Source organism: Periophthalmus magnuspinnatus, chromosome 4, assembly GCF_009829125.3.
Source record: "Periophthalmus magnuspinnatus isolate fPerMag1 chromosome 4, fPerMag1.2.pri, whole genome shotgun sequence".
In the NCBI taxonomy this organism is placed as follows: Eukaryota; Metazoa; Chordata; class Actinopteri; order Gobiiformes; family Gobiidae; genus Periophthalmus; species Periophthalmus magnuspinnatus.
The window spans coordinates 4,865,906-4,887,512 of record NC_047129.1 but is presented as its reverse complement, the minus strand read 5'-3'; the positions used below and the strand labels follow the sequence as shown (position 1 = coordinate 4,887,512).

At 38.5% G+C, this 21,607-nt stretch overlaps 1 protein-coding gene across 1 annotated transcript in view; it reads right to left on the bottom strand.

The window, feature by feature from the left end:
• Positions 1-1,794: 1,794 nt before the first annotated feature.
• The window catches only part of LOC117394135 (desmoglein-2.1-like), a 32,692-nt gene continuing 12,879 nt past the window's right edge, over positions 1,795-21,607 (bottom strand). Inside the window, exons 8-15 of the mRNA XM_055221336.1 lie at positions 16,382-16,796; positions 15,295-15,466; positions 12,810-12,952; positions 12,291-12,512; positions 11,010-11,264; positions 9,152-9,273; positions 8,470-8,772; positions 1,795-3,516 (exon numbers count right to left, since the gene is read on the bottom strand). Coding sequence (XP_055077311.1) covers positions 2,326-3,516; positions 8,470-8,772; positions 9,152-9,273; positions 11,010-11,264; positions 12,291-12,512; positions 12,810-12,952; positions 15,295-15,466; positions 16,382-16,796 — 2,823 coding nt within the window. The 3' untranslated portion in view covers positions 1,795-2,325. The remainder of the gene's footprint in view (positions 3,517-8,469; positions 8,773-9,151; positions 9,274-11,009; positions 11,265-12,290; positions 12,513-12,809; positions 12,953-15,294; positions 15,467-16,381; positions 16,797-21,607) is intronic.

Genomic DNA, 21,607 nt, shown 5'->3' with positions numbered 1-21,607 from the left:
TATATAGTGCATTAATGTCAGCTTTAATGTACAAATGTGCACTATTTCATCTGCAATACAGTCAGTCATGTCTTGCAGTGATTGACAGTACAATCTTACAATTATACATCTAACCAAAAAACAAAACTTTTTTTTTGTTATTCAAGATAATCTAAAAACATGATTTACCTCAACCAACAGCTTCTAAAGTAAAGCACCATTTTGTTGAATGCATGCACAAAAATAGTATTGTCAACTGCAGTTTCACAGGAAGTAAGCTTTATGACTCTTTGAGCTGCAACTTTAATACAATGAAAAAACAGCACCGCCACCAAGAGTTCAAACATTATTACTGCAGTAGTTCTTCCCACATTTAAAACAAGTTTGATCATACCTGCACCAACATGTCCATGCAACGTTCAAAGAGGATATAAACTGGAAAAGTAGGTGTATGTCCCTGCAGCTATTTACCTGCTTACACAACACTCTCTACATGCTGCATTGTAAATTTATGCCTGCAATCTTAGTTTGTTTGTTTTGTTTTAGTGCTACAATCACAACTGAACCTGGTTTGCCAGTACCTAAACCTGCATATAGAGAACACGTGCAAATTTTCTTTATTCTCAGTATATGGACAGGCCAAGCCTCATGAGAAAGCTCAGAACCTCCAGAATTCACTCACTGAGCTTCAGAGGCTGCACTAGCATTAAAGCTTAAACTGGAGTTCAGCATGGAAACTGGCAAACCAAATGAGAGACACGTGTAAGGCTCATTCTGCTTTCTATTTGGATTATTGTCTTGAAACCCAAAACACCAAATTATAACATAAATACATGGGACATCATGTCAAACTAAAAATAAATCAGCATCAGAACTGTTATCAGTAAAAGCTGTATTGGATTTGAACATGTGCTCCTTGTATCTGGGGACACAGACAGAAATTAAAAATTAATCTGTACTAACTGTATGTTAGATGAATCTAATCTAACATACAGTTCCTAAAACATCTTACATATTACCGCCAAAATGACTTGATACCAATATTCCAGCACCAGCCACCAGAGATCCCCCATACTCCCAGCTGGGAAAGACTGACGTATAACTTAAAGTGGAACTAAACACTCAAATGTTTTTGTGTTGTTTTTTTTTCAACTAAACAGTGCATATGGAGTTTGAACAGCATTGTCTACTATTCCTAGTGCTTTTTTTGACAACTTTAGTGCAAACTTAGTATTGTTGCTGCTTTCTGGTCAGCAGTCTGCTATTTCCAGTAGTTGATGACATCATACAGGACTGCCCTGATTACAACACAGGGAGCGGAGTTTGAAGTGTGAATACCTATTAGACCAATAACACTGTACCTTATATCCCCAGATCCTGCTGCTCCTCCCCCTCACTCTTTTCATTTGTCCTCTAGATACTACCCTGGAGGAGTTAGTAGCTCTGTTTGATATGTGGTTGTGGGTGGAGTTTAGGTGTTTTGTTCCACTTTAACTGTAACTGTAACTGTGGCTCTTACACTCATGAGTCCTCGGCCTCCTTCCTTATGGCTAACGTACAGTTTTAGGGTACTGGATTTGTGATGGAATTATTATTATTATATATATATTATATTATATATATATATATATATATATATATATATATATATATATATATATATATATATATATATATATATATAATATAATATAATATATATATAATAATAATAATTCCATCACAAATCCAGTACCCTAAAACTGTACGTTAGCCATAAGGAAGGAGGCCGAGGACTCATGAGTGTAAGAGCCACAGTTCAGGATAAAACATCCAAGATCCATAAGTACAAGGACAAGATGATGTGCTCAGTGAATGTCTCAGACAGTGGAGTGCGGAGGAAGAGGTGCAGGAAGAACCATCATGGGAGGATAAGCCCTGCATGAGATGTACCACCGGAGCATAACCAAAGTGGCTCATATCAAGAAATCCTACCAATGGCTTGAGAAAGCTGGACTGAATTACAGCACAGAGGCACTCATCCTGGCTGCACAGGAGCAGGCCTTGAGCACTAGAGTGAGAGAGGCCCAGATCGACCACACCAGACAAGACCCAAGGTCTCTATAGCCTAATGTAGCACTGTTAGATGTCCTGTATTAAGCAAATACTGCTCTGACACTGCACACCTCTCCTGTCTGTTACACTGGTTCTTTTCATTGTCCACTTGCACACTCAGTTCTTCCATAGACATAATCCTCTTTCTTGTTTTCCTTCTTGCATTAACCCCTCCTGAATCCACCATGGTACTGCTTTGTGATGGATCTGCGTAGCCTTCTGAATCCAGCCAACCTTCTGAAACCTGTCTCCCTATTTTTTGACTAGCAGGCACTTGCTCTGCTTCACTGTACTGGCTGTCTGTAATGTCAAAGACCCTGCTGAATTCTGCTGACTTTCTGATAATAGTCTTCCCTTTTTGCCCATGTTTATCCACAATTTTTGACTGCCAGGCATTTGTTCAGCCTCAACATGTTGCCTGGTATCAAATGCACTCAATGATGTGGCTGAGTTTAATTGATTTTCTGACATTCTTTTGCCTTGTTTATCCAAATTTCTTCTTGATTTTTGACTATATGGTGCTTGCACTGCTGCAATATGCTGACCGACATCGATTACACTCACTGACGTGGCTGAGTTTAACTGACTTTCAGACACCTTTCTTCCTTGTTCACCCAAATGTATCCCTGATTTTTGACTGCCAGCCACTTGCTCGGCCTCTGCATGCTGGCCAATATCAAACACATTCATGTGACTTCTTCTACCTAGCGGCATCGCCCCTGGGTAAACCATATGCTCCACAGACCCAAAACCATTATTTAGCAATACAAAACCTTGCATGTTGGGTACTTGTGGCTCTGTAAAAACCATAGCATTTTGAAACTGAGGCTGGACAATATAATGCATAGGAGGTTGTAAAACTGTTGAGGTTGGTTGCATCATTGGAGAAGTTATGTAGTAAACCGGCTGCTGATGCAATACCACTCCCTGACCCAATGGAGGTGCTATTGGTGCTCTTGGAGGACTCATTGGTGGCGACTGAATAATGCTAGCACTTTGACTTTTCACCCCATAGCTAGGTGTGTCTAGTGTCAAATTTGCCGGACTTTCCGATTTCTGGATTGTGGTGAAATTTTGATTGTGTATGTTTTGGTGCTTTAATTTTGTTACATTTGGGAAGTTTTGGTTGTGCAGTGTCTGGTTTGATTTAGATAAAATTGACATATCTTGTAATGTGGAGAAAGTAGGGGCAATGGAAGCAGTCGACAGGCTTTGGTGCACTGAGACACTTGTTGTTTTGGATAGGAGAGAAGTCATGTGAGGAGCACAGATCTCAGCTAGTGTTTTGAACTTGAGTTCCAGATGATTTAGAAACTGGAGGTCACTGTCGGAGTCCAAGGAACTGCAACAACCGACTGACCCTGCTGGTGACCCCAGACCTTCAAACTCGTACACCAACAAGCTATCTTGTGCACTGTCCTTTAGACCAGCACCACTGGAACTCTGTGGAGTCACAAAAACACAGAATTGTTAATATCACAAAAATAAATAAAAAAAAATAATAATAATAATTAAAACTGCAAGCAGTGATAAAGGCCCTCGCCACCCCTTGCAACCGCGGGGTACACGCCACCGCGGAGATCCTGCCTTTCGTTCCCGCTTACATCGCCCCTCTCCCCAAAATCAGCGTCTCAGTAATACTACTCCATTCATTCTAATAGAACCATTTATGACAATGTCACGCCTGAACGGTTGGAAATAGAGGTATGTGTTCATTGGCTTTTTTGTTCAGTATGATGAGAGGAATACGTGTACCAAATTTCAATGGTCTATGACAAAGTAATCATTTTTCATCCCATTTATCCAAAACCCATGTATTTCAATGAGAAATGTCAGATGTTGCCATGGCAACAACTTTGAAAATAGAGGTATAGTGTCATTGACTTTTTTGTTCAGTATAGCAATATCGATGTCCATGCCAAATTTCAAATGTTTGTGACAAAGTAATTTTTTTGTGTACCATTTAAAATTTCAAGGGGGCACTGTGGAGCAATGTAATATTTGACATATGTAAATTGCATATCTATGCACTCAAAATAAGATTTTAAACAAAACGTATATTAATGCCGGAAAATAGGACACTGCATGTTCAAGTTACGGACCATTTAGTATTTAAAAAAACTTCTTTTTTCTTTGAAGGCTGGCCACACCCATGTTTTATAACCTAGTAGTAGCCTATAATTCCACATGGGTCTAGTTCATTTTCACCAATTTGCAAGTTTCTTGAATGACAATCCAAGGCGTAAAAAATTAAAATGTGAGAGGTAAATTTATTTTTTAAATGGGGTTCCGCCCACAATGGCTGACTTCCTGTAGGGTTTAGGGTGGGGTCATTATGTAATTTTTTACTTGTCTTGACATGTTCTATGTTTGTACCAAATTTCATTTGTCTACGATGAAAAAGGTCTCTCATTGCCGCAATGTATTTCAAATTTTGAAGTGGCGCTATTGAGTCATTTTGAAACATTAATTTTTTTGAACATCAAAATAATTAATTTTTCACCAACCTTGAATTTTGGGTCCAATAAAATTGACTTTTCGTTAACGTTCAGGGGGTCAAAAGTGAATTCAAAGTCACGAGCAAAATAAGAAGAATAATAATAATTAAAACTGCAAGCAGTGATAAAGGCCCTCGCCACCCCTTGCGACCGCGGGGTACACGCTACCGCGGAGATCCTGCCTTTCGTTCCCGCTTACATCGTCCCCTCCCAAAATCAGCGACTGAGTAATACTACTCCATTCATTCCAATGACACAATTTATCACATTTTCACGCCTGCACGGTTGGAAATAGAGGTATGTGTTCATTGGCTTTTTTGTTCAGTATGATGAGAGGAATATGTGTACCAAATTTCAATGGTCTATGACAAAGTAATTATTTTTCATCCTATTTAACCAAAACCCATGTATTTCAATGAGAAATGTCAGATGTTGTCATGGCAACACCTTTGAAAATAGAGGTATAGTGTCATTGACTTTTTTGTTCAGTATCGGAATAGGGATGTCCATACCAAATTTCAAATGTTTGTGACAAAGTAATTTTTTTGTGTACCATTTAAAATTTCAAGGGGGCGCTGTGGAGCAATGTAATATTTGATATGTGTAAATTGCATATCTATGCACTCAAAATAAGATTTTAAACAAAACGTATATTAATGCCGGAAAATAGGACACAGCATGTTCAAGTTACGGACAATTTAGAATTTCAAAAAACATCTTTTTTCTTTGAAGGCTGGCCACACCCACATTTTATAACTTAAAAAAATTTAGGAGAGTAGCCTATAATCCCACATGTGTCTAATTTTTTTTGACCAATTCGCAAGTTTCTTGAATGAATATCCAATGCGCAAAAAATTCAAATGTGTGAGGTAAAATTTTTTAAAAATTGGGTTCCGCCCACAATGGCCGACTTCCTGTAGGGTTTAGGGTGGGGTCATAATATAATTTTTTACTTGTCTTGACATGTTCTATGTTTGTACCAAATTTCATTTGTCTACGATAAAAAAGGTCTCTCATTGCCGTAATGTATTTCAAATTTTGAGGTGGCGCTATTGAGTCATTTTGATACGTTAATTTTTTTGAACATCAAAATACAAAATTTTTTGCCGATCTTGAATTTCAGGCCATAGTTTGATGAGTGTAGAGCATCTATTTAGTCTACAACAAAGTCCAGTACTCTGAACCCCATTCATTTCAATGGCACATTTATTATGTTACCACGGCAACATAGTTGCAAATAGAGGTATGATCTCATTGACTTTTTTGATCAGTATGTCAAGGAGGATGTATGTGCAAAATTTCAAATGTTTATGTCAAACTTTGCAAAAACAATGCATTGGAGTTTTAGGGGGCGCTACCGAGACATTTTTCAAAATTTTTATAAACGCAGGTAAAAATAAAATTTTTTTCACCAGTCTTGAATTTTGGGTGCAATAAAATTGACTTTTCGTTAATGTTCAGGGGGTCAAAAGTGGCTTCAATTCGGCCACCAAAATAATAATAATAATAATAAATAATGGAAACGCATTTTCCACCCATTATTTTTCTCCTAAACCATAACAGCTACAGTCATGTGACTTTGTCACATTGTGCCCCATCACAAATAAGGCCCCTGTGATTTTTTTCACACGTCCACGACAAATCCATTGTCTTCTACGAATTTTTGAAAATGAAATTTGAAGAGGGCGCTAGAGAGCCATTTTGTGAGAGAGTGCCTTGATTTGCATATCATTGCGTTCAGCTCACAAATGTGCATAAACGCTGTATTAGCGTTTTCCCAACAAAAAATGTGTGAAAGACAAATATTTTTTTGAATTATTCCAAAATTTGTGATTTTGTTGAAAATTCACCCTGACCACACCCAAAGTCATAATCAAAATGTAATTGATAATCTTTAATCACACATGGGTTTAGTGGGATTTGGCCAAATTTGAAGTGTTTGTGATGAAAACTGTGCGAGAAAATGTCCTGAATGTGAGGGTGTGCACTTTTGCCGTTCACGGGTTTGATCCAATATGGCCGACTTCCTGTACATTTTAGGGCGGGGCCATAATATCATTTTTGTCATGTCAAGACATGTTCTATTTTTTGATGTGAGTTTCGGATTTTTACGTCGACTTTTTTCCGAGTCGGGCTCCCTTTGGCCCCATGAAAATCAAAGTTTGAGGTGGCGCTACCGAGTCGTCTTTCGTTATTTTTTCTCGGGGTCTTTTGTGACAATTAGAGCTCATCGAGTTCTAATTTTTGACACCACTCACTGCCATGTCGGGGCGTGTTTACTACTTGATTTTTGCCATTTTCCGGGTTTCGGACGCGGTTTTAATGAGTCCCTCGCCGGGACGGAGTCCCAGGCTCGGGCCTAATAATAATAATAATGGAAACGCATTTTCCACCCATTATTTTTCTCCTAAACCATAACAGCTACAGTCATGTGACTTTCTCACATTGTGCCCCATCACAAATAAGGCCCCTGTGATTTTTTTCACACGTCCACGACAAATCGATTGTCTTCTACGAATTTTTGAAAATGAAATTTGAAGAGGGCGCTAGAGAGCCATTTTGTGAGAGAGTGCCTTGATTTGCATATCATTGCGTTCAGCTCACAAATGTGCATAAACGCTGTATTAGCGTTTTCCCAACAAAAAATGTGTGAAAGAGAAATATTTTATTGAAATATTGCAAAAATTGCGATTTTGTTGAAAATTCACCCTGACCACACCCAAAGTCATAATCAAAATGTAATTGTTAATCTTTAATCACACATGTGTTTAGAGGGATTTGGCCAAATTTGACGTGTTTCTGATGAAAACTGTGCGAGAAAATGTCCTGAATGCGAGGGTGTGCACTTTTGTCGTTCCCGGGTTTGATCCAATATGGCCGACTTCCTGTACATTTTAGGGCGGGGCCATAATATAATTGTTGTCATGTCCCGACATGTACTATTTTTTGATGTGAGTTTCGGATTTTTACGTCGACTTTTTTCCGAGTCGGGCTCCCATAGGCCCCATGAAAATCAAAGTTTGAGGTGGCGCTACCGAGTCGTCTTTCGTTATTTTTTCTCGGGGTCTTTTGTGACAATTAGAGCTCGTCGAGTTCTAATTTTTGACACCACTCACTGCCATGTCGGGGCGTGTTTACTACTTGATTTTTGCCATTTTCCGGGTTTCGGACGCGGTTTTAATGAGTCCCTCGCCGGGACGGAGTCCCAGGCTCGGGCCTAATTAAAACTGCAAGCAATGATAAAGGCCCTCGCCACCTCTTGTGGCCATTGGGTACATGCCACCTCTCGCCGCCGCTTACATCACCCCTCCCTCCAAAATCTATGTATGCTACGCCATTCATTCTGATGAGACCATTTATGACACTGTCATGCTTGCACAATTGGAAATATTTTTTGTTTAGTGCGTTGTGTGGAATATGTGTACCAAATTTCAATGTTTTGTGGCAAAGTTAACCAAAACCAATGTATTTCTATGAGAAATGTTAGACATTGCCATGGCAACATGGTTAAAAATATAGGTAAGTCCTAATTTGCTTTTTTGTTCAGTATGATAAGGCGGATGTCCATGCCAAATGTCAATTGCCTGCAACATATACAATTTTGTGGCCCCATTCAAATTTTCAAAGGGGTGCTGCAGAGCAGTTTTATATCATAGCTATAAATCTTGTACCTCATGTCATGTTCAGGTCAACAACTGACACAACTGTTAAACCAGAATCTAATTTTCTAGCCTCTGATGTGAAGCTGAAGTGCTAACCATTGCATTACATAATTAATATTTCAAACAGAAGTCATTGAAATATTAATTAGTCGAAGTCATTTGTGTCTATATAGCAAAAATGATTTCATCATGTGTCTGAAGCTGTAGCCAAACACCTGACAAAATACGCTACCTACCTGTGCGTAGTACTGGTGTAGAAACACATCAGGCAGAGCAAAGTCCAACATATTTTCCACGCTGAACCTCTCCTCTAGCATCACAGACACATCCCTCGGGCTCTGACCCAACTCCCCAAAGCTGCTCTTCCTCATGCAGCCACTGCCTCCGAACTTGCCCCCTGCCTCGGACATGTTCATATGGGAGCCAGACACAGAGGTGTTGTTGATCTGGCCCGTAGTATGCACTGACTTAGAAGTGATCATGTGTCGTGTAATACCACCAGCTGTCATGTGGACCGGAGAGCTGAGCAGAGGGAACTCCTGAAAAAAAATAAAATGAAACACGTTTAATACGTGTTACTATGATTGTAAACTTGCATCCATAGACATAATTTATTATATATGTATTAATTAATATTTGCCTTTCATAAAAAAAGCCCAAATTTGAATTTTGAATCAAATGGTAATGTGTGTTTGTTTGTTTTTTAAATCCAATATGTATCCAATATCCAATTTTGTTTGTTTGTTTCTAAAGTAACATGCAGTCAATGCAGAGGTACTCCCACTGCTTGGTCTGCAGGGGTGACTGTTGGTACACGTTAAAAAGCTAACCATAGGTGATTGATGAAAAGTAATGTGCCACAGAAGCAAAAAGTCTTTTTGAGGAAACAAGAACAAAACTAAATAGTATAAAGTAAACCTTGTCTTCTCCTTGACCTTCGGTGTGGTAGACCATGAGGTGGTCTTCACTGAAAAAGGGGATGACGGAGAATGCACCAGGACTTTTCCCAAACCTGCAGGTGGTCAGCAGGACAGCAGCAACTGAGGAACACAACAGGCACATGATAAATACACACACCCACACACACACCCACACACACACACACACACATACACTCGCACACACACACACACACCCACACACAGACACACACATATATATATATATATATATATATATATATATATATATATATATATATATATATATATATATGGAGAAGGTCTGGAAGGTAAACGTATCAGTGGTGCTCATCACTGGTGCACTTGGGGGCAGTGACCCCCAAATTGGAGGAGTGGCTACAGCAGATCCCAGGAAAAACATGAGCCATCTCAGTCCAGAAAAGTGTAGTACTAGGAACAGCAAAGATACTGCACATATATTGAGTCCCTGGTATATCTGTAGTTTTTCATGTTCCTTTTTCCTGATGTTCCCATCAGTTGGCACTGCGATGTCTACCACAACGGCTTTGCTCTGTTGTTTATCCACCACCAAAATGTCCGGTTGGTTCGCCATCACCATTCTGTCAGTTTGTATCTTGGAAGTCCCACAGGATCAATCATTCTCCACTACCTTTGGAGGTGTTTCCTACCTTGACTTTGGGGTTTCCAGTCCGTCCGGTCCTGGAGGAACCATCATGGAAGGACAAGTCCCTGCATGGAATGTACCACCGGAACATAACTGAAGTGGCTGATATCAAGAAATCCTATCAATGGCTTGAGAAAGCTGGATTGAAGGACAGCACAGAGGCACTCACCCTGGCAGCACAGGAGCAGGCCTTGATCACCAGAGCGATAGAGGCCCATATCTACCACACCAGACAAGACCCAAGGTGTAGGCTGTGCAAAGAGGCTGTGCAACGTCAAGGTGGGAAACACCTCCAAAGCTAGTGGAGAATGATCGAGCAAAGATTCTGTGGGACTTCCAGATACAAACTGACAGAATGGTGATGGCGCACCAACACTGTGGTGGTGGATAAAAACAGAGCAAAGCCTTTGTGGTGGACATCGCTGTACCAAGTGATGGAAACATCAGGAAAAAGGAACATGAGAAATTAAAGAAATACCAGGGACTCAAAGAAGACCTGGAGAAGGCCTGGAAGGTGAACTTATCAATGGTGTGCCCATGGTCATTGGAGCACTTGGGGCAGTGACCCACAAATTGGAGGAGTGGCTACAGCAGATCCTAGGAAAAACATCAGACATCTTAGTCCAGAAAAGTGCAGTACTAGGAACAGCAAAGATACTGCTCCAGGCCTCAGGTAGAGGTTCTGAGCGTGGAAAAGAGGGGATGAGACAATATAAACTTATATATACTTACACTAGCTCTATGTATATCACCCAAAACTAGACTAATGTATCAAGCATTTTTGATATATATTGGCAGTACCCGTTTTTTTGTTTTTTTTTTGTTTGTTTTTTTAAATAAAATAACATTTGTTTTGTCTCAATACAGATTTATTGCAAAAGACAGCTGTATGTTCTTAAAATGCTGCCCTTGTATCTGAAAACTGATGGTGCTTGGAATGTGCCAAAAAAGTGAAGAACGGGTTTGGACAACAACAAATTGTTGTTAAAAAAAATAAAATAAAATAAAAAATCACGTACAGTGCCTTTAATTTGTACAAAATCAAATTAAACACAACCAATATTTTCTGTCAACAGTTGACAAGCACTCTATTAAAAATATTTAGTGTTTTTTTATGCAAAAAGACAATTATGAATATTTTGAAGGTACATTATGTCTACCTGTATTACACATTATAAATATTACTCACTTAGCAGAGCAATCAGAGCCAGGAGCATGGCCCCTGCCCCTAGTCCTCCTATCGCTGCTGCAGAGTCCTTCTGTGTGCTCTTCTGTCCCAGGATGGTGCCCGGGCTGCAGCTCTTGTCCCCCTCACACGAGCACACATGCAGCTCCAGAGTCTGAGGCTCTGGACAGGACAGGCCCTGCTGGTCGTACACCAGGACCATCACCTCATACATCCCAGGCCACAAAGGAGACAGGGCATGTAAGCTGGCATGGATACCTTTAGCAAGTGGAGAGATGTAGCAGTTTAGTTACATTTTTGGCATAGCATTAACATCTGCATGGATACAAGCATGTAGCGTTTCTGACAATTATCAATAAAAGTATTGCAGTATGGTATCAAACATATCCATATGGATTTAATTTAATCAAAGATGTTTGTTAAAAATAATAAGCCTTAATAAGCCTATTAAGAATGATTCAGGCTTGCAATATATACTTACTTCTGTTACTAAGTGCTAATTTGGACAATCACAATAATGATCTAAAATGACTTGACAAAAGAAGCAATGATTTCCATGTTAGAAAACTGTGGGGCCCCATCAGAGCTGATGTTATCTCTGATAGATAGCTGCACAGCACACTAGTGAGCCACAGATTTTTTTCATTAGTACCAAAATGTCTATGCGATGCTGCCAAATCCTACACATATCACAGATTAGGGAAATAACATTGGAGAACAAAGTAAGTACAGAGCAATGAATGTATATCGGTGGCGGTGAAAACAGGAGTTTCAAGGTGCTAGGCAAAATGGGATCATGAAAATAGATGACTAAAGAATATTCAAACATGCACAAATCAAATACAAAGGAGTTTCAAGGTGCTAGGCAAAATGGGATCGTGAAAATAGATGACTAAAGAATATTCAAACATGCACAAATCAAATACAAATACTCAAAATACAACATCTGGTGAAGTGGAAAAAATAACATGGTTAAAAGCTCTAAAAAGTCAATTATGCATAACAAGTCTGCTTTAAATGTACTCTGCATTTTCTGGTGGAAGGTTTGCCACTTTTTGTCACTTAGAAATGTTTTTGCTTTGCATGGATTGTTCCACAGTATGGTTTTAAATGTGTATGTTTTTGTTGCTAAAAATACTTGGCCTTGTAGTGTCACCTGTATCCATAGAGTTGGATGAGATTGATGCCATTCTGAGGGACATTTCAGACCCTCCATCAGGAAAAAATAAGTTAATCTAATGGCAATCCAATGTGTCTCCCTAATAAAAGTATTCCTAAAATTACCGTCTACGGGCTTGATCTCCCACTCCCCCCTACTGCTCTCTGGGACCAGCCTGAAAGAGAAGGGGGCTCCATTAGGGTCTCCGTCATGGTCTTGCCCTGTGATCTCCACCACCTGGATGTCTGTGCAGATGTACTCCAGTGTGCTGATCAGCAACGGACAGTTATCATTCGTATCCTGGACCCGGAGAGCTATGGTTCCTGTGGCTGTGTGGGAGGGCATGTCTGGACCAATCACAACACAGAACCAACATTAATATCTTCATGATCTTTTTGACCATCTCAGATCCCTTCAAGAAGGTAAATGAGAAGGGGACTATAATATGGTTAAAAGAACTAAAGTTAATTTTGCCTAATAGCTTTAAATTTATATATATATATATATATATATATATATATATATATATATATATATATATATATATATATATATATATATATATATATATATATATATATGGGTGGTCACTGTTGAGCTGAATATAGTTTAATATAGGAGCTACAGACTCCAGTAAAACACACCCTTTGTCATGGCGATGATTTTGGCAATGTAAGTCCCGTTGATGACAAAGGCAGACTCTCGGTCTGGCACTCTCTGGATTCTGATCTCTGCCGTGTCAGGGTCGATCAGCAGCAGGTTTTCTGGGTCAAAGCCTTTAGCATAACTGTGAAGAGAAAACAGGATCACAGAAATTACACTGGATATGTTCACATTCACATCAAAATCCGATTATAGTCTGATTTCTGGACATAATGTAGATGTACAGTGTTACTATAAGACATTTTTAAATTGCAAAAGGAAGAAAAAACATACGAACCAGGGTAATAACAAGAACAGAGCAATGGTAAGCAGTATGACAATATATTTAAACTGGTCTCTCTCTGAATTCAGACCAGACTATGTCTTTATATAAAAACTTACATTTATGAATGCATGGGCATTGCTTTTATTGTGAATCCAGAGCATTCCACAATTTCACCCCACATACAGTCACACAAAAACTTTTACAAGTGGTTCAAACATTAAGTAGTATAACCTCTCAAATTATAAGTTCTCTTTTTAAGAGCAAAAAACCTTTGCATGTTACATGGTAATAACTTATCGAAGGCTTTGAATAATATAATTACAGTATAATATTTTACAAGAAAAATTGTAATCATTTGAACTGGATGAAAAGATTGTGAGTATGTTCTACAAAAACAACCTTGTGAATGATCTGCACTGCTCATATATTGTTCTTGAGTAACCCTTTATCCCGCCCTCCTAGAGACTATTTATGCCACCTGTTTCCAATATGGCAGCCTCTTTGCTGCTGCAGCACTGTCCGCTGCGCTATGTTTTTGGTTTCATTTCAAGGTAGGAAAAGGGCTCTTTACAAATCATGAAATTGTAACAGTTAATTTAAATGGCATATTTCCATTAGTGGTCCTGTTCTGTGTTGCTGTTTTGTGTGTGGGAGTTAAACCCTGGGTACATCTGCTACAGGTAGCAGCAGATGAAGTAGGTGAGGTAGGTAAAATTATAACAAAATATTTTAGCAAATTGTAAAGTTAAATTAATTTCTTTAAACAGGGCTAGTTGTTTAGTTCCTGGTTGGCATTAAAGGGTGGTAAGTTTGGTTAGCCTAAAAAAAATTTAACAAAGATGCCGTTCTTCCAGGCTAAACCTGCTGCTGTTTTGCTTTTGCTGTTATGTATTTTGTTTTGCCATTTTGTTTAACTTTGTTCTGTGTTTTTGATTTATTGAATATAATTTTGCAAGCAGGTTTTATCCTTTTGACTTTTGTCTTTTTGTTTCAGCAATGCTGGGTGCCTTCTGGCGGTTGGGCTAGGCACGTTGGTGAGGTTCTCACTTTTTGCGTGTGATTTGGTGCACTGGGATTGCAAGTTTAGAATTTTTTTTTTTGTTTTTTTTTTCATTTGCTGTGCCCTCTGCTGTGTCCACTGAGGTGAGTGTATGGTAGCACCCCTGGGCAAACCCTTGATGGTATGCTCACCACAGGTGGCCCCAGGTAGCTTATTTTGTTTTTGTTTTAATTCGTAGACCTACATTGGATGGTAATTTTACTTTTTTGTAATCTTATTTTCTACCATTTTAACTTAAAATTAAGTTAGACAAAACTAAATTTATGACAGGTACATCCAAGGACCTTAATTTTGGCTTTAGAATTTATTAAATAAAGTTTTAATTTTTTCACATCTGCCATTTTAATTCAGAACTTTACCTGTGTCTTTTAATTTGTAAATTTGATTGTGAACCTGAAGTCTTACCGTCAAATTTACCCTTCGTGATGCCACATTAGGAAGACTTTGCTTTGGCTTTATTGCAAACTGGTTTTAGTCACAGGATCTGGCAACCCAAAGTGAAGCACTCATTCTGAGATTTTGTAATGGTCTTGAGAAACAATGCACAAAATAAATTGCCTTTCCCAAATTCCAAAGTTTTAGGGTTGTCAATATTTAAACATGACAATTATCAGTATAATATTTGACTGGAATCTGATTTTGTGAAACATTTAGGACATATTGTGCTTGTGTCAGCTACACTTATAATTTGACATAATTTTAAACATTTTAATTTGCAATGGTGATCTAAAACGACTTGAAAGAAACCAGTCCGCTGACTGGTAAACTTCATAACACCAAGGAGCTGCTCAGTTGGTGATAATGATGGACAGCTCGAGAGTAGTTTGTACCAGAATGGCTATGTGACACTGCTGGATCCTACACATATCACAATTAAGGAAAAAATGCCATACAAAGTATAGAGCAGTGGGCATGTTCCAGTGACTGAAAATGGCAGTTCATCGGAGCAATGAATGAAAATAGGAATATACAGATTATTCAAACGAGCACAAATTACATGAGGGTTAATGAGATGCCTACAACATGGTTTAAAAAGTCAATTTTGCATAATATATTCCTACAAATAATTCCATACAATTTCACCAAGTGGGATTACAGTAAAGGCATGGCTGAACATTTTTTCAGGAGGATGTTTTCTTACGTGACGTTCTCAGATGGTTTTCCCGTGTCTTTGTCAATTGCGGGGTAAATGGCTATGACCCCATCTGGAAGGTCATCTGGGTTCTCTGACACAGGAACATTCAAGACCTCTGGAGTGAATGCAGCTCCCTCTGGTTCATTCTTCACTGCAATGTTCACTGCATACACCTTACCTAAATATACACACATTTATTATTGCACTTTTGAAACAGTCATAGTTTAAGGTAAAAGTTTATATGACAGTTTTTTCACTTTTAATTATTACTAGGTTTTGTGGAATAAAACCTGTGGTGAATATTTTTTCGTTTTACATCATTTAAGGCAATTTGCCAAAAGTGCATATATAGGAAGTAGCAAGCAAGTTCTAAAATGGAATCCCGCTACCTATATCAACACTGAAAATTCCATCCAAAACAGGCAATTTTTGCACAAGGCTGGACAGTTTAAACCTTATAACATAAAATGGTTTGAATACATTTTACAGTCTAATAACTATTGTATAATTTGGATTTTTAGACCTTGTTTTACAGTATGGTTGCTAGGTAAGAGTTATGGAATTGCCTCTATAGATACAATCTTCTTATGAATGAACGCCCATGAACACCTCCGTGTGGGAAAATAATCCCTTCATTTTCATTTCACCCGCTGTTCAACAACTACAAGAGCAAACAGGCTCTAAGATATACACTGCCTATTCTGCTCCATTTTAACATTAACAGAAGAATTTGTTTGCTTTTCTTGATGTAACACCAGGTTAATAATGTCTGTTAGGGCCCAATTAGCACTGGAATTTAATTAACTGTGCTTGAAATGCATAATCCACCAGGAAAGAGAGACCCCGATAATGGGAGGGCGCACGGTCAGTGCGATCAGTGGTTTAGCCACAGATCAAATTAAATCTGGCCAAATACGGAAATGGGACACAGTCTATGTCATATCTGTTCCCCATGGTCAACCAGGAAATACAATTTGATAAAAAAAAAAAAGGGAAAAAAAAACAGGCGAGAGTTTTAATAAAATCTTGAATATAATAAAATCTTAAATATAATGTTAACTAAGTTTTATGCATTTTATCTACAATAATGAACCTTTTGGCCTTTTCTTCTTGTTCTTTGGCCGTTTCGGTTTTGGCTTTCCTTCGGCTCCAGCCCCTGCCCCGAGTCCAAGATCTGGTTCTGGTGCACCCAACCCTGCCCCTCCTGCTGGCCCCACCCCTCCTCCTGCTGCTGGTCCCGGCCCTCCTCCTCCTGCTGGTCCCACTCCTCCTCCCCCTCCCAGACCTGCTCCAACATCAGCATCCAATTCTAAGTCTAAATCCAGATCGCCCCCACCCTGTCCTTCACCCTCTCCACCACCAGCTCCTCCATCCAAGTCCATCCCCAAATCCAAATCCAGGTCCATTTCTGCATCAGCTCCTAGGCCAAGGCCCAGGTCAACCAGCGGAGCCGCATTAGCCACAACAACGCCAAGCTGGATGTCGGGGTGCAGTTCAAAGTTTACTGGCTGTAAAGACAAACAGGACATAAGATGCATATTACTAATAGATTTTTTACTTTTTTTTTTTCCAAAACAATGCAAATCAACAGTGTTGTCTGTGTGTGTGTGTGTACGTACATACATATATATATATATATATATATATATATATATATATATATATATATATATATAACTGTGGACATTTTCATCACAAACACTTCAAATTTGGCCAAATCCCACTAAACCCATGTGTGATTAAAGATTATCAATTACATTTAGATTATTACTTTGGGTGTGGTCACGGTGAATTTTCAACAGAATTGCAATTTTTGGAAAAAAAATTAAATAAATTCTCTTTCACACATTTTTTGTTGGGAAAATGCTAATACAGCATTTATGCACATTTGTGAGCTGAACGCAATGATATGCAACCCTAACCCTAAACCCTACAGGAAGTCGGCCATTGTGGGCGGAACCCCATTTTTCCAAAATTTTACCTCTCACATTTGGATTTTTTGCGCCTTGGATTTTCATTCAAGAAACTTGCAAATTGGTGAAAATGAACTAGACCCATGTGGGATTATAAGGAACTGTCTTGGATTTTTCTACATCATAAAATGTGGGTGTGGCCACCAATCAAAGAAAAAAGCAATATTTTGACGTGTTAAAGTGAGCATAACTCACACATGCAGTATCCAATTTCCCGGCATTAATATACATTTTGTTCAAATGTTTGATCTGAGTGCATAGATATGCAATTTACACCTATCAAATATTACATTGCTCCACAGCGTCCCCTTGAAAATTTTAAATAACATGTAAAAAAATTACTTTGTTACAAACATTTGAAATTTGGTATGAACATCCCAACAACAAAAAGGTCAATGACACCATACCTCAATTTTGAAAGGTGTTGCCATGGCAACGTCTGACATTTCTCATTGAAATAAAAGGGTTTTGGTTAACTGGGATGAAAAATATTTACTGTGTCATAGACCATTGAAATTTGGTACACATATTCCTCTCATCATACTGAACAAAAAAGCCAATGAAGACATACCTCTATTTCCAACCGTACAGGCGTGACAATGTCATAAATGCTCTCATTGGAATGAATGGAGTAGTATTACTCAGTCGCTGATTTTGGGGGGAGGGACGATGTAAGGAACGAAAGGCAGGATCTCCGCGGTGGCGTGTACCCCACGGTCGCAAGGGGTGGCGAGGGCCTTTATCACTGCTTGCAGTTTTGATTATTATTAGGCCCGAGCCTGGGACTCCGTCCCGGCGAGGGACTCATTAAAACCGCGTCCGGAGCGTGGAAAATGGCAAAAATCAAGTAGTAAACACGCCCCGACATGGCAGTGAGTGGTGTCAAAAATTAGAACTCGACGAGCTCTAATTGTCACAAAAGACCCCGAGAAAAAATAACGAAAGACGACTCGGTAGCGCCACCTCAAACTTTGATTTTCATGGGGCCAATGGGAGCCCGACTTGGAAAAAAATTAACGTAAAAATCCGAAACTCACATCAAAAAATAGTACATGTCGGGACATGACAAAAATGATATTATGGCCCCGCCCTAAAATGTACAGGAAGTCGGCCATATTGGATCAAACACAGGAATGACAAAAGTGCACACCCTCGCATTCAGGACATTTTCTCGCACAGTTTTCATCACAAACACTTCAAATTTGGCCAAATCCCACTAAACCCATGTGTGATTAAAGATTAACAATTACATTTTGATTATGACTTTGGGTGTGGTCAGGGTGAATTTTCAACAAAATCGCAAATTTTGGAATATTTCAATAAAATATTTGTCTTTCACACATTTTTTGTTGGGAAAACGCTAATACAGCGTTTATGCACATTTGTGCGCTGAACGTAATGATATACAAATCGTGTCACTATTTCACAAAATGGCTCTGTAGCGCCCTCTTCAAATTTCATTTTCAAAAATTCGTAGAAGACAATCGATTTGTCGTGGACGTGTGAAAAAATTCACAGGGGCCTTATTTGTGATAGGGCACAATGTGAGAAAGTCACATGGACTGTACCTTTTACAGTTTAGGAGAAAAATAATGGGTGGAAAATGCGTTTCCATTATTATTATTATTATTATACGTGCCGGATTGAAGACACTTTTGACCCCCTGAACGTTAACGAAAAGTCAATTTTATTGGACCCAAAATTCAAGGTTGGTGAAAAATTTATTATTTTGGTATTCAAAAAAATTAATGTTTCAAAATGACTCACTAGCGCCACCACAAAATTTGAAATACATTGCGGCAATGAGAGACCTTTTTAATCGTAGGCAAATGAAATTTGGTGCAAACATAGAACATGTCAAGACAAGTAAAAAATTATATTATGACCCCACCCTAAACCCTACAGGAAGTCGGCCATTTTGGGTGGAACCTCATTTTTTCAAAATTTTACGTCTCACATTTGGATTTTTTGCGCCGTGGATTTTCATTTAAGAAACTTGCAAATTGGTCAAAATGAACTGGCCCCAGTTGGGATTATAGGGAGCTGTCTTTGATTTTTCTACATCATAAAATGTGGGTGTGGCCAGCAATAAAAAAATAATAATAAATTTTTCCGCTCCACAGCGCCCCCTTGAACTTTTGAATTGGACCAAAAAAATTACTTTCACATAAACATTTGAAATTCGGCATGGACATGTGGCTTGGCAAACTGAACAAAAAAGCCAATGAGAACATACCTCTGTCTGCAACTATGTTGCCGTGGCAACATCATAAATGTGTCATTGAAATGAATGGGGTTCAGAGTACTGGACTTTGTTGTAGACTAAATAGATGCTCTACACTCACCAAACTATGGCCTAAAATTCAAGATTGGCAAAAAAAATGTGTATTTTGATGTTCAAAAAAATTACCGTATCAAAATGACACAATAGCGCCACCTCAAAATTTGAAATACATTACGGCAATGAGAGACCTTTTTCATCGTAGACAAATGAAATTTGGTACAAACATAGAACATGTCAAGACAAGTAAAAAATTATATTATGACCCCACCCTAAACCCTACAGGAAGTCGGCATTGTGGGCAGAACTCCATTTTTCCAAAATTTTACCTCTCACATTTGAATTTTTCGTGCCTTGGATTTTCTTTCAAGAAACTTACAAATTGGTAAAAATAAACTAGACCCATGTGGGATTATAGGGAACTCTCTTGTATTTTCCTAAATCATAAAATGTGGGTGTGGCCAGCCTGCAAAGAAAAAATATGTTTTTTGAAGTTTTAAATGGCCCGTAACTCAAACATGCAGTGTCCTAATTCCCGGCATTAATATACGTTTTGTTCAGAATTTTTATCTGAGTGCATAGACATGCAATTCACATATGTCAAATATTACATTGCTCCACAGCGCCCCCTTGGAATTTTAAATGGTACACAAAAAATATTACTTTGTCACAAACATTTGAAATTTGGCATGGACATCCCTATTCTGATACTGAACAAAAAAGTCAATGACACCATATCTCTATTTTTAAAGGTGTTGCCATGGCAACGTCTGACATTTCTCATTGAAATACATGGGTTTTGGTTAAATAGGATGAAAAATATTTACTGTGTCATAGACCATTGAAATTTGGTACACATATTCCTCTCATAATACTGAAAAAAAAGCCAATGAAGCCAAACTTCTATTTCCAACCGTTCAAGCGTGACAATGTGATAAATGGTCTCATTGGAATGAATGGAGTAGTATTACTCAGTCGCTGATTTTGGGGGGAGGAGCGATGTAAGCGGGAATGAAAGGCGGGATCTCCGCGGTGGCGTGTACCCCGCGGTCGCAAGGGGTGGCGAGGGCCTTTATCACTGCTTGCAGTTTTAATTATTATTATTATACTTACCGCTTTGAAGTCATTTTTGACCCCCTGAACGTTAACGAAAAGTAAATTTTATTGGACCTAAAATTCAAGTTTGGCGAAAAATTTATTATTTTGATGTTAAAAAAAATGTATGTTTTAAAATGACTCAATAGCGCCACCTCAAAATCAAAATGCATTACGTCAATGAGAGACCTTTTTCATCGTAGACAAATGAAATTTGGTACAAACATAGAACATGTCAAGACAAGTAAAAAAATATATTATGACCCCACCCTACACCCTACAGGAAGTCGGCCATTGTGGGCGGAACCCCATTTTTCCAAAATTTTACCTCTCACATTTGGATTTTTTGCGCCTTGGATTTTCATTCAAGAAACTTGAAAATTTGTCAAAATTAACTAGACCCATGTGGGATTATAGGGAACTGTCTTGGATTTTTCTATATCATAAAATGTGGGTGTGGCCAGCCTGCAAAGAAAAAAGATGTTTTTTGAAGTTTTAAATGTCCCGTAGCTCAAACATGCAGTTTCCTATTTTCCGGCATGAATATACATTTTGTTCAAAATCTTCATCTGAGTGCATAGTTATGCAATTTACACATATCAAATATTACATTGCTCCACAGCGCCCCCTTGAAATTTTTAAATGACACGTAAAAAAATTACTTTGTCACAAACATTTTAAATTTGGCATGGACATCCCTATTCCGATACTGAACAAAAAAGTCAATGACACCATACCTCTATTTTTAAAGGTGTTGCCATGGCAACGTCTGACATTTCTCATTGAAATACATGGGTTTTGGTTAAATAGGATGAAAAATATTTACTCTGTCATAGACCATTGAAATGTGGTACACATTTTCCTCTCATCAGACTGAACAAAAAAGATAATGAAGACAAACTTCTATTTCCAACCGTTCAGGCGTGACAATGTGATAAATGGTCCCTTTGGAATGAATGGAGTAGTATTA